The 13,731-nt window shown below is 39.3% G+C and overlaps 1 protein-coding gene across 1 annotated transcript; it reads right to left on the bottom strand.

Annotated features, from left to right (window-relative positions):
• Positions 1-2,983: 2,983 nt before the first annotated feature.
• LOC128736969 (phospholipase ABHD3) lies at positions 2,984-7,120 on the bottom strand. Its single transcript, XM_053831492.1, has 6 exons — positions 7,023-7,120; positions 5,544-5,766; positions 5,143-5,416; positions 4,752-5,069; positions 3,932-4,068; positions 2,984-3,869 (listed from the first exon to the last, which is right to left on the bottom strand). The coding sequence occupies exons 2-6, from the start codon at positions 5,646-5,648 to the stop codon at positions 3,417-3,419; spliced, it is 1,287 nt and encodes a 428-aa protein (XP_053687467.1). The 5' UTR covers positions 5,649-5,766; positions 7,023-7,120; the 3' UTR covers positions 2,984-3,416.
• Between the last annotated feature and the right edge of the window lie 6,611 nt (positions 7,121-13,731).

Here is a 13,731-nt window from a genome sequence, read left to right as displayed (position 1 = left end):
AAACTACGCTCTTCAACCGAACTGTCAAACCGGTGAAGAAAAAGGAATGGTGATCGAACGAGAGGAAGTCGATTGAACACGTTGTCGGTAGCTAGACGCAGTGCGAAAATTGTTATAATTGCTTATCAACTAAATCTTAGTGCTAAATTAAAAGTACTTAAATTACCACAAGTTATTATTCTACTTACTACTATTTACAGTTAAAATTATTTGATTTGCTTTCAAGTGAGTAAAAAGTAAACTTAATATTAAAAATGAACAAACTTAACCTATCTTAATTGATTTTCATGCAAACAGATTTGTGCAAGAAGCACCATAAACTGTACTTGATTTCTATTTGTTGCTAATCTGAGAAGAAAACCGATTTATGTAAGTAAAACTAGAATTAAAATTACTAATGTAAAACTAAACGGAATTAAAATTACAGCTTAAAGCTGTCTCGCAATCACAAATTTCAACCCGGTGGTTTGCGTACTGCTATAAAGAAATCGGTCCTCACGCTTGTTCCACGGTTTGGAACAACGTCAGTATACACCAGTACACTCACATTCTTTACTATTGAGCACAATATTTTGACAAATTAGATTGCATCATCTATTTTGGAGCAAACAGAATCATAGGTCGGTAAATAATTTAAACTAGTTTTTACTTTTTCTCTGGAAATTCCAAATGCTTTGAATAAACACTCTAGTGTCGAATTTGTTTATTCAATCCGGGTTGAAACTGGATGAATTTTATCTGTCAGATAGGAGCAAATGAACACAAAAAGTTCATCCAGTTCCAATCCGGATTGAATAAACAAATTCGACATAATATAAGACGAATATATTATACCGTGTATAAACTGCCAGTCTTAAGGGAAAGAGGGGGTGGGATGGATGACATGTTCTGCGGCCACGGGTTCTCGAACGAAGTAATGGTTACTTTTGTTAAATGATCAAATAGGTATGCCCCTTAGGATACACGCCCTTCATATATCTCCCCCTTGCTAACCCTAGAAACGCTACTGGCTATATATTGACTGCGAACTCATTTTTAGTTATTTCAGATCTCGCCGGGTGTTTTTTGTTAATACTTTCTGCATGATGCGTTGGTATTGGCCGACCCCCTGCCCCTAATAGTCCACTTAGTTCATGGACGGCCCCATATGAACTATACTTTATACTGATATTTATGTGTATTGTTTAAAAACATGCTAATGTTCACTGTTTAGGTTTTTAGCTCAACTTTATGTTCTTGGCACAATGTCACCCCCTAGAAAGGGGTGAGATTGTGCCAAAGTTCATGCACTTCCAGTAAAATTAGGTTTCATTGTAACTAAACTATCTCTACGGTAGTTGTTAATCGAACAATTTAGTATATATTGACAGGTTTGAAATCAACTTAGCTTCTAAATTGTGTGTTTACTGAGCTAAAGAACCGAAACATATGCTTTTCTGGCACAATCTCGCCCCGGATGACGGTACTACCATAACAAAGCAGCAAACAACTTGTCTACAATACTTGTAGATTTGAAAAAAAAAACTAGAAAATGGGGTAACCATTTACATCGAAAACTTAATTCGACACTTAATGCGAGGATCTATAATATGCAGTCAAAGGGCTAATAAACAGCAACCTGCAGTATAAAACGCCAGGGATGCTAATAAACGATTGATTTACTGCTTATATTAATGCTTATTGGTTACCTGGGTATCTTCAAAACGGACAGCTTTTCCCCGAATTTTTGTTGTGCATCTAAATATGCTTTAGTTAAACATTGTTTTAAAAAATAATTGTTACCATTCGTTGCAAACATACTGCGCCAAATTAAATACTGAAAGAAAAATGTATGCGCTGCTATCCAAATACTTTTTTGGTTGACTGTATATGCCCGCCTCTGACCCTTTCCATGTAAGCGCACTGAAATTTCTATAATAGACCCGGTCCCTAAAGGTCTATTAAAGGATAACGAGCAATCTTTTCGGGAAAATATTTATATTAAATATAGGGAATTGCATTATAATTTGATAATTTATTTACTCAAATTAAACACTACCAGTAATATAAGTGCAATTAGTTAGACATTAAGAAAAATTCATTGACAAATAGATACAATTCTAGACCTAAATCATCTAGATGTTAGTGGGTAATACACCAATTTTAATAAATTAAATAACATTTGGATGTAAAAATAAATACTCTTTGCAAGTTTAAAACCATTAAACTTTTTTGATTACGAAAAGCATTAGATTCGGACATAAAAAATATCAAAAAGCATTCGGTTTAATTTAACAAGTTTAAACTTTATTATGCGCTATAAAATGATCTACATAATAATATTTGTAATAACCTCAGAAATCCTTATTAGTTTCCGAAATAAATATGAACTGTAATGCAATAGTAGATCTTAGACCTTAGGACACGGAATTATTTCTATTTGCGACTAGTGAAGTGTTTTTTTTTTCATATTGTGCTTATAGGTAAGCTTATTGTTTATGTTTGGAATAATTTAAAATGACTAAACGAATGAACAATATAAGAACATTAACGATCTAAAGAGTATAATTCCAGCAATTACTATTGCTTTGCAGAATACTTTCTGATAGTATTTGTTAATTTTCTCAATCAACTAATATCATATAAAAGTACTCTTGTATTGCAACTGTCAATGATATGTGAATAAACATCATCTATTGTTGGTGATAGACGCTGCATTACTTAATATCAACAAAGAAAATTATAACCCTTACATATAGTTCAGGTGATTTGGTTATGTTCACAATCCACGCTGCGCACAGAATAATTCGAAAAATTTAACTGAAATTAAATTTGCTGTTCTTTCCAACTTACGCAAATATCTTGTCAAAAACTGTCATGTTTGTGATGATTTCAGCGCGCACAACGCGGACCAACTCGTTGTATTGATTACTCTAAATTTAAATTTAACACGTCATACTTTTCAGAAGTAGTTGAGTTATTGAATTAATTCAAATTTGCTCGCATCATTATAACTGATAACAACAATCAAAACATGCAACTTTTGTTTAGCATTACAGAACCAATAATCTTGCTTATTATTCAAATAACCTATAACTATGTGCTTCAAAGGCAACCGTTCGCATTGACTGTTCGTTAAAGCTTTAGTATTTAATTACTTGGTATAAAACTGTACGCAACAACTGTTGACCCGAATCTAGACTGAGACATTGCTCAATTTTGGTAAACTCGGCAACAAATGTTTATTCGTTCAAAATCATAACATGTCTATGATCTTAATTGAAGTTGGCTTGATTAATATTGAATTTGTGCTGTGAATGTTGTTTTTAACCTCACAACTACCTGTTTGCACAATTATTTTTATCGTTATCACAAATGGTTTTGCAAATTAGTTGATAAGGTGAACGTCACAATTGCTTGGGTAGTTCTCTTCACTATTAGAATGGAATGGATTTTTTTCGTATAGGGCTGGACGATCTAGAAACCGGTGTCGTAGGAACCGAAGTTGATGCCTGTAGGTTGTGCTCCATCATAAGCTGCGCCGTGCGGTAGAACTCATTATTCGGATCAAATAAAGCTGCTGCGAAAAATTGACTAAACAGTCGGCCCATATATTGTTCCTTGTTAGCCGGCCACCAGCCTTCAAGAAAACCAATATGACCACCGCGAGCTGTAATTAAAATTGCAACATGGGACGACTTCGCTGCAGCTTTGATAGGAATTGCATCCAGCGGCTGGAACGGGTCGTCGGCTGCACTAAGACATAGCAAAGGCACTTTGATTTTGTGTAGCTTGTTGTGCAGCGTAGCTTGAGCGTAATAACTATCGACATCTTTGTAGCCAAAGTGCTTCGATGTGAAATGGGAATCAAACTCCTTGATCGTTTTGCTCTGCAAACGTATTAGGGTTTAAGTCAACGTTCAGATTCTATCTTCATAGAGCTAAGGCTTACCTGTAGAACTTGATCCATGTCCCAGTCAAAATCTTCGTGCCTTAAAATATCATACTTGCGCACCGTGCGGCATAAGCTTCCTGCTAAATGACGGCCAAGCATGCTGTTAAGATATGGCTGTTCGATGCTATCTGACCCTGTGAATTTCAAAGCGAAATTAAACAATTGAAAAAATGAATGGTAAGATTTATAGCTAATAATAAGTCTTATTATCAGAGGTTGGAGAATTCGCCAGTTGGATATATACACCGAGCATTCAATAAGTTTATGAGCCTTGAGAATTCGCTCTTAAGAATGAACCACATACATTCACGAATATACGAAATATCGCAAACATCCGAGATAAAACTTTTTGCTGCTTTATTATTAACACTACTTTAAACTGTTGTCTGTTCAGGGTGACACTATTTTTGTCATTTCCGGACATCCTATATCCACTAGAACGGCCACATTCAGTTTTCAACATTCAATTGTGGACAAATTCTGAAGTTTACAGTCAGCATGTTCGTGATGAAATCATAAGCCGGTGCACGGCGAAGCAGGCGAAAAGTGTATGTTAACGCGGGATGTTCATCGATTCAAATATTCACTTTTTCACGGATTCTCCAACCACTGGTTATTATCGATTAGGTGTATACGGTTTTCACATGATCATTGAATAGAGATTCTCCATGGGTACTATACTAGTTGGTTTATAGATTTAATGGATTAAGACATATTGAAAATACAAACATAAAAAGTTGAAAGAGACGCCAGTTTTGTAGAATACTCGTGCTGCAAACTTTACGGAACAAGTCAGTATTTGAAATGTCTTAGTTACCTTTATTTACATCCCAAGGCACCGAGATTATCTTTGCGGCAGTGAGAATTCCCTTGGACTCGTCGCTGTAGTTAGCCAAATAATTCCCCAATATCAACCCGCCCATTGATATTCCAGTGGCTCCAATTTTCACATGAGGATTTAATTTTCGGACATGGTTAACTACTTCTGACAGATCTTCGCTGTTAGATGCACAGTACAACCTGGGAGTTTTTAGTGCCACCCCTCCCAGGCCCCGATTATTGAACACAACTGTCCTGATGCCAATGCGATTGGCTGATGTCACTAAGCACTTGATGTACTCTGCTTGCGATTCGCCTAAATAAATCAACGAAAATGACTTCATAAATTGAACTGATACTACGTAAGTGTTTTAGTACGTTAAACCTGCCTGTTAATCCCGGAAGGATGATGATAAGAGGCGAATCACTATCACAGTTTGTTTCTAACCAGTCCAAAGCTACTTCGCCACCATCTTTTAACGTAAGAACCTCACGGCGATAGTCTATATCCGAAATCATGTTAGAACGAATGATGCTAGCGAAGACGGTTTGAGCACGGCTTTCGACGCACCAAAAAGTTGGCCAGAATTTCATCTCCAATATAGGAATGTTCCTACGTAGATATTTCTTAAACGGGCCATCAGCGATAGCAAGAATCGGGCGCTGCAATAGAATAGAAACGTTTTATAAGTAAATTAGTACTAAGTAGAATGTACTTAAATTATTCCTAAACTTCCAATGGTATTTTGAACAAAGACTAAACTTTTTTGATTTTAAACCCTCTACTTACCTTAACAACTTCCATCAAATAGTAAAATAGATATCCTATGAGGAATATTGCGAAAATGTGCCATCGAGGTAAGTTAGTTAAATAAGCGTACAAATCAGCAATCATTTTATCTTCCGCTCAAAATAATACTGTGTGGTGTTTGCTTAAAATTGTAATGCCCGTACACTATGTTTTGTTTAGTGGTGCATCGATAGCGTGAGCGATATGCCAGTTGATTAATGCGCTGAAACGAGATAAAGTACGGTCAAGTATGCAATTTTCAACAAACGGTTATAGAGTATTTTAAATCAACAGCTCAATATAAATATACAGTAGCAGTTCCACAGCCTATGCCTCTCTGTTTGATTTCGTGCTCTCAAAACGTGTGTATCCACCAGCTTGTTTGAAAACAAGGAGATTGGTGTAGAGCCATACATACATCACGCTAGATTGTGTACAATAATTAATAGCAAGGCTTATAAAAACATAAGGATGTCACTGACATTGAAATTTCAATATGATCATTTCATGGTTAAACTAGTTTTCAATCAAATACAGGAAACTTAAGTTTGCAAAACAGTTCTAATCAGATCAATGTAACAATGCTGACCTAATATATCTAATCACTAAAACTACAACTAGGTAGTTATATTTAACAAAATATGGATCATACTGGAACTATCTACAAAGCACAAGGCTAGGTTTCTTTTTGATTACCAGCGACCAACAAAAAAAACCGTTGAAATAAATTATCAATTTACTGCCAGCAAAAAAAGCATATATTGCGCCAATTCTCTATGAACTAATAAAAATCAATATAATAGTTAGTTTGGTACACTTTGAAACAGGGAAATAAAACATTTAAGCGTGCGGTTTAACTCGCAACTTGTACGAATTCAAGTACGAAATTTATTATTACTCATCCGTGACGAAGAATTACTTTGAATGAAGCAGCCAAGACAAAAACTTTTTCTTTCAGAAGAATATTTTAGCAGTATAAATCTTGCAAACCATAATACACCATGAGCAGATAAGAATGGCTATAAAACCATTACTCATTATTTACTTGCAATCAAGAAATATTCACTAGCGTAAAGTTTTTACTGTAATGTGCCTGGTAAGAAACAAGTGCTCTTATTGATACTGACCGACATTAATTATATAATATTTAATATTGCTGTATGTTAGGAACATCAATGAATTTAAATATTTAGACAACATTACCTATTAAGAGCTTAAATAATAATCGTCTCTCACAAATAGTGACTACTCAACAAATTTCACATCATGAAACTTAAATTTGTACGATTGCAAATCAAGCAAAGCGGCTGATTATCTCATTCATGTTAAGCAGGTCTCACTCAAATCAGCGCAGTAAGGACGCCATGTGATTCTTGCTCTAGGGCTGGCGGTGATTCAGTCATCAAGTGAAACACACATATGTTGTAATATGGCACAATTCAATCACATTAAGTCTAAGTTATTATCTACACTTTTTACCTATACGGTTTATTTGGATAAAATCACGCATTAATTTGTTCGCACGATTCTTTGAATATGCAGAAAATACGAAAAGTAAAGATGCGCACGCAGAGCGCTTATAAAGTCGGCGAAACGCGACCTCGCCAGCACGAACGCGTGAATCAGACTAAAACTAAACATTGAACCGGGTTCCGGATTGCGAGCTGAGAGTTGCGATTCGGTACATATACTACCACAACGAACGAAAATCACCGAATCATGGTGTCAATCAGTAACTTGTAACGATTGTTGAGAAAAATTTCAATGATGCTTGTGTTAGATATAAGAGCAAAGCTCTGTAGTGGAACATAGCAATCAAGACGCTTCAAGTTTAATTTAAACGTAAGTTCAATCAAAATGTTTAGAAAACGGTAAGAGAAAAGGTGTCTGCAGGAAAATCTTAAGGTTGCTAAATAAAATGTAGGACTACGATTTTGCTTGCTATACCGAGGTACACTTTGCAAGTACGAGAAGACACGTGTTACGCATGCATATAGCACTCATAATCCTTTAGAAACATTCGCATTAAACGATCTAAAATGATTCTATGAATCAATCAACATAAAAATGATAATGGATTTTAGGACAATTACTATTGAAAACAGTTTTTTCCGAAAAGAAATCCACGGTAAATTGGTTTTCTAGAAAATGTATCTGGAGATTTTTTTTTAATTCTAACGGTACTAAAAAAACTAAAAGTCGAAAAAATATGTCATGGAAAATTTTAAAAATATTCTTCGTTCTTCATCAATTTAGTTACGGCCTTAAAACAAACGACAAATAGTTTTTTTTCTCAAAAAAATTTAAATACTTTTCTTTCTCTCCGAACGACCTGTGCCACGCCTCGGGGTCAAGTAAGAGACTAGACTTTGGTAGGAATTTGAAAAGTGCTCTAGTTAATCATCACTGTATGAGGGCCATGTAGCCACAAGGTTACCGCGATTCTGCCTTGGGAAGCGAGTGGAATCCAGCTGTTCGAAGTGACTTTAGCATGGGTTTATTTTCAGGCTCCTCCACATCCCTCCTTCATACTAAATTCTGCATTTACCAACAATGAAGCCTGTTTTCAAGCCAAATTATAACTTGTTCCAATGCCTGTACGGGTACGTGGATAATGCTCAACGGCAACTTGAAAGCACTGGCCGTTTTTGAACGTCGAGTGCTGAGGACCATTATGTTAGTTTCTTTTCAAAAAGATGTAGATTTCATTTTTTTTGGTGCCACCCTAACCTTCCATCATATTTTTGGGACTGGGCTCACTGACGACCGTTCAGCTATCATCTCCTTAATACTCCTGTATATATGAGCCGGGGTGGCTCTTGCCGCATCAAGTATTCCTCTCCATTGTACTCGGTCACGGGCTACTTGTTGGCAATTCGTTGCGCGTCTTGACACATGCAAGTCGGCTTCAACCTGGTCGAGCCAGCTAGCACGTTAGGCTCCTCTATTCTTGGTGCCGGTGGAGTTCTTGAAGAGAACGGATTTCACTGCACAGTCGTCCAGCATCCTTGCGACGTTGCCGACCCACCGTAGTCTCCGTATCATCGTCTTAACTTTCGCCAGGGAATTCCTAGCAGTACCTGTAGCTCGTGATTCATACGTCTCCGCCACTCTCCGCTTTCCATTTGTACTCCGCCAAAAATAGTCCGCAACACCTTTCGTTCAAATATGGTAAATGCACGTATGTCTTATTCCGTAAGCAAAGTTACTGTCTCAAGTCCGTAGAGGACTACCGGTCTGATTAGTGTTTTGTACATCGTCAGCTTTGTGCGGCGGCGTATGTTCCTTAATCGAAGTGTCTTGCGGAGGGAAAAGTAGGCTCGATTTCCCGCTTGAATGCATCGTTAGAATTCCTTACTCATATTATTGTCGGCGGTGATCAGAGATCCCAAATACACGAACTCATCAACCACTTCCAGTTCATCGCTATCAATAGTCACTCTCCGTGGAAGGCAAACGTTGCTTTTTCTGAAGCCTCTTCCTACCATATATTTAGTTTTCGACGCATATAATTAAGATACAACCTAATATTGCAATCACTCATACTGCTTTATAATTCACAGTTATGAGTTGTATATGAGGTTACGCACGACTGCTAAACAACTTATTGTTCACTTTGCTTTGACATACTCTGATCACTATATAATTCCAATGTAAAAATGGCATGCACACGACTTAGTGTGAACTTTCTAATACGATTATGTGTTATCTGGAAGCCACGGATGACTATATTTCGTTTACCTGTCAACTCAATAAAAGCTGTATCGTGTTCGAACTAAGCTAGCAAGATGACGGAAGAGTAATTCAAAAGCCTGATGTTTGTTTGCGATCTGAAGTCTGAGGGAGACGGTGAGGTCCAAACGAAATTGCTGTCCAAATTATACTAGCGGACGGATTACAAACTCGAGCAGTTGTCAAAGAATTACCAACGATTGTTGTGTCTGAAATGTGATCCGGCAATGATCGAAGTCCCAGTTGCTGGACGTACATTTTCCGTTGGACACTGGGTCCGACATCAGCATAGTGTCAAAGCGGATCTGGGAGAAAGTTGGCAAACTAGCCACAATGTAATGTCGGCTACCGAACGAGCCCCAGCGGCGTATTGAGATTCACCGTAGCTGCTATTCAAGTTTGCCTCCACCGTTTCCATCAACGGGGTGCAACATCAAGTGCAGTTTTACGCGTTCAAAAAATCCCCTCAGCTACTGGGGATAGACATGATTGAAGCATTTGGATTGTGATCTGTGCCCATCAGTTCCTACTGCAATCGTGTCACCAGTTCTTCTACATCTGAAGACTCCCTCATGGTGGCGTTTCTAACCGTTTTGCAAGACGAACTTGGGTTGATGATGTGGTTGTCGGCGGAAAAGACGTTCAAGAACATTGGACTAACCTTCGTGCGGTGCTGGAACGAATACAAGAATTTGCTTTTACCATCCGGCCTGAGAAGTATACATTCGCTTAAGCGCAAATCAAATACTTTGGCTACATGCTCGATGATCATGGCCTACAACCGAACCCAGCGAAGGTCCAAGCTATCACTGACATGGCTCCTCCCGCCGATGTTTCCGGTAATCGCTCAACTATTACGGGAAATTCGTCCCCAGAATGGGAACTCTTCGGTACCCGTTAGATGAGCTGCTCAAGGCTGGCACCGAATTCCGTTAGTCAACAGAATGTCAGTAAGCGTTTAAGAACTTCAAGGAGATTCTAGCTTCGGATTTACTCCTTACGCATTACAATACGAACCTCGACATCATCGTATCGGCAGACGCTTCTTCTGTCGGTGTTGGTGTCACTATCAGCCATAAATTCAACAATGGCACCTTGAAGGTCGTGTAACATGCATCACGGGCCCTCATACCTGCCATGCGGAACTACAGCCAACCCGATCGCGAAGACTTAGCGATCATATTTGCGGTGACAAAGTTTCATCGAATCCAACCGATTGCAGCGATAATGCTGCATCTGTGCAATTTTACCATCGAACACGTACATACAACGAAGTTCGACAACGCTGACGTGCTCTCTCGACTCATCAACCAGCACTTGAGACCGGACGAGGATTACGTTATCGCCTCGGCTGCCCTCGAGGGCGATATCAGGTCGGTAACCTCTGTTGCAATTAATACTCTTCCGTTGAGTTTCAGGATCGTACAAAAAGCTACTCAATTCGATCTCGTCCCCAAAAAGTGTACCGTCATCTGCATGATGACTGGCAAGCATCAAAGCAAATTTTCGACTCTGAGCTGAATCGTTTCTGCGACCATCAGAAGTCTTTCACCGCTGTCCAAGGTTGCATCCTATTCATCCTTCGATGTATCGTCGGCGCTGCCTGGAGCAGCTTCATCATGGTCACCATGGCATGCAACGGATGAAGGCAACTGTCAAGTCCTACGTCTACTGTTCCTCCTTGGACAGCGAAATCGTCGACTACATCAAGTCACGCCAACATCGCGCCACCACCGCAAACTCTCCACTGAAGTGTGTTCCGGTACCGTGGCCAAGAGCAAGCGGGCCATGGAAACGCGTCCACATAGACTATGCTGCATCGTGGATTTGTACTGGCCCGAAATCTTCGAACCTTTTAGTACGACAAGCGAAATAGCTATCGAAATCCTGGAGCCCTATTCGCAGTCACCTCATCCAAAAATTTTTGGGTGAGAGCACAATTTGCGATTCTCAGTCACCTAGGTGACTCTGCCCACCTGGGTGACTGTTCAAATAATGGGGCAGGTAAGGTGAGGGTGCCTGTGAGAATAGGGCGCGTGAGAAAAGTGCGGTGAGGTGAGGTGACTGTGAGAATAGGGCCCCTGAAGAACGTATTCGCTCGATTTGGTAACCCTCCATCGTTGGTCAGCAACAAAAGGCCGCAGTTTACGTCGCGGAAGTTTGGAGACTTCTGCATGTAGTGATCCATCGAACATCTAACAATTGGGCCGATCCATCCACAATTTAACAGGCAAGCCGAAAGATTTGTGGACACTTTTAAGTGGTTCGTTTAAAAAATTAAGATGGTAAGAAACACAATATGCGCAGCTCTCAACACCTTTCTGGGCAACTACCGAAGGATTCCTGATCAGGGCCCTACAATGTCACCTTCAATTGCATAGCGTCGCTCATAAATGAAGCAGTGAAGCTTCGGTTTCTACAGAAGCAGCACCGCTTCAGTTTCAAACTAGGTTCAGTCAGCGTCAGCAAAACGGGTTTCACTTCGTAATGACGATCAGTTTCAACTTTTCATTAGTACTTTTCTATCAAATATTCAGAAGAAGACCAGCAACTATGAATGAAAATGAATTGAATTTCAGTAACAATTCCTACAATGCTACGCATACTAAAGTTAACCTTGTCAATGTCGACAAATTGTGCCTGACTTTCTGCCATCGTCAATTGAAACAGCCCCCAACTTCAACTGAAGCTTGCTTGAAACGTTGAGTTCAACACACGAAGCAAGTCACTTCATGTATGAAGCGAAGGTAAGAGAAAATCAGCTTCATTTATTTCTTTCGACGATGCCGGGCCCTGTTCCTGATCTTTCTGCTTTAGACGATAAGTCACCGGGGGAAATAATGCTCGTTCTTCGAATCCGAACCACTACCAACTGTAGAAGTTTATCAAACGAGGCTACCAAGTGATAACTTGGCCTTTGCAAACTCTATGTCAACAACAACTTGCACTGGGTGAAGCCGTACTGGAAAAGGTTGGTGCAGTAATGTACAACGGTTGGGTTGACAACCGGAAGCTACTGCGGTCCCATTTCCCATATCAACCAGCTCAAGGAGCGTGCCGCAGTTGATCACCACCAAGGCTATTATATCTAATCGCAAGAAGATTCCCATCAACTTCCTACTTGACGCGTGGAATCTACCCAATCCTCGCTCGCAAGATACGTCGCCAGCATCGTTGCTGGTAGGGGCACTAGGCAGTCCGCCACCCTTTACATCCTTGATATCTGCCCCGATTGTGTCACCGGTGCATCCGTCGTGCGCCTCGGAAGTCATAGAATATGCGGCAACCTCAGTCGCTCCGGACTTCCAGCCTGCAAACGAGCTGATCCAACAACTAAAGCTACTCACCGCACTTCGCGTATTCGAAGGGCGCCTCAGTGATACCAGCCGTACCTCCTCTATTGGCGGGTAGATGTTGGCACCACCCTAACGTTCCATCATATTTTTGTGACTGGGCACATTTTCCATTGTATCGTCTTTTACTGCTTTATTATACATTTTAATTGTGATATTGTTATAGTTCGCGTTTCACTACCTTTTAATCCGAAACAACCACCTCGAACTAAATTTAATTAATTTTTTGAAAAAGAAACATCGAAGACGTTCGGTTCAAAGTAGCTCCACTTAACGGTATGTGTTTTTTGAGAAGTAAATAACAGCCAACGTGCTCCTCAGTACTGACAAGTTGGGCCCAAAATTTCTTACTAAACCTAAAGCGATAAGCTTGGTCGGGATAATCCGATGATTTGCAGTTTATGATTTACTCTCAAATCTATAATTGAGATGAAAACGTACGAACACCCAGATGTGCTTACAATGCAAAAACACCTTATAGTATTTTTTCCTTGTATAGTTTTTCGTAAGTTTCGTACAAAGGTGGATACTGTCAAATAGGAAAAAATTAGCCCAACTCGTCAGAAATTGGCTAAATTGTCAGAACCAATAAATTAGCTTCTAGCATGTTGACACGCGAATTGCCGCCATCGTCGTTGGGGTCCAAAGTACAATTTCGCAACCAAGCATAGACCAACGGGGGAAACTCATGAGTTCTTTACCACCTACTTGTTCACATATACCTAGGTATGCACATAATGCTGATAATGATTAGCGTTGCTATGGCATCGCGCTGTACTAACGAAAAGCCTTCAACCGTTTCTTTTATTTTCGATAGGAAACTGAAAGAGCAATGACTTATCGTTAGTACAAAATTATGGATATATGTGTTGCCTTTCCGTGGTATTCCATCATATTTGGAGGCAAGCAAAAATCAGCTGCGTTATTTTCTTCACCTACTTGACGTCAGAACCTTTATTTGTAATAGATTGAAAGCACCGCGAGCTGATATCGCGGTTTTCATTTTTTTTGCAGTACATAACCGAAACAGCGAGCTCATTTGCATTTATATCTAATCTACGTAGGTATTAGTATTGTTAAACAAGTAGCAGCTTTTTAAGCAT

The sequence above is a fragment of the Sabethes cyaneus genome, chromosome 2, assembly GCF_943734655.1.
Source record: "Sabethes cyaneus chromosome 2, idSabCyanKW18_F2, whole genome shotgun sequence".
Taxonomy (NCBI): Eukaryota; Metazoa; Arthropoda; class Insecta; order Diptera; family Culicidae; genus Sabethes; species Sabethes cyaneus.
The sequence above is the reverse complement of the archived record's forward strand: the minus strand, read 5'-3'. Positions and strand labels throughout refer to the sequence as shown.

What these genes read in the sequence shown, in the direction of transcription:
- LOC128736969 (XM_053831492.1), bottom strand. Translation starts at nt 5,648, where the DNA reads ATGATTGCTGATTTGTACGCTTATTTAACTAACTTACCTCGATGGCAC. An exon ending in ATTTGATGGAAGTTGTTAAG is followed by an intron (nt 5,417 to 5,543) that starts GTAAGTAGAGGG and finishes ATTCTATTGCAG; the next exon opens with CGCCCGATTCTTGCTATCGC. An exon ending in ACATGGATCAAGTTCTACAG is followed by an intron (nt 3,870 to 3,931) that starts GTAAGCCTTAGC and finishes ATACGTTTGCAG; the next exon opens with AGCAAAACGATCAAGGAGTT.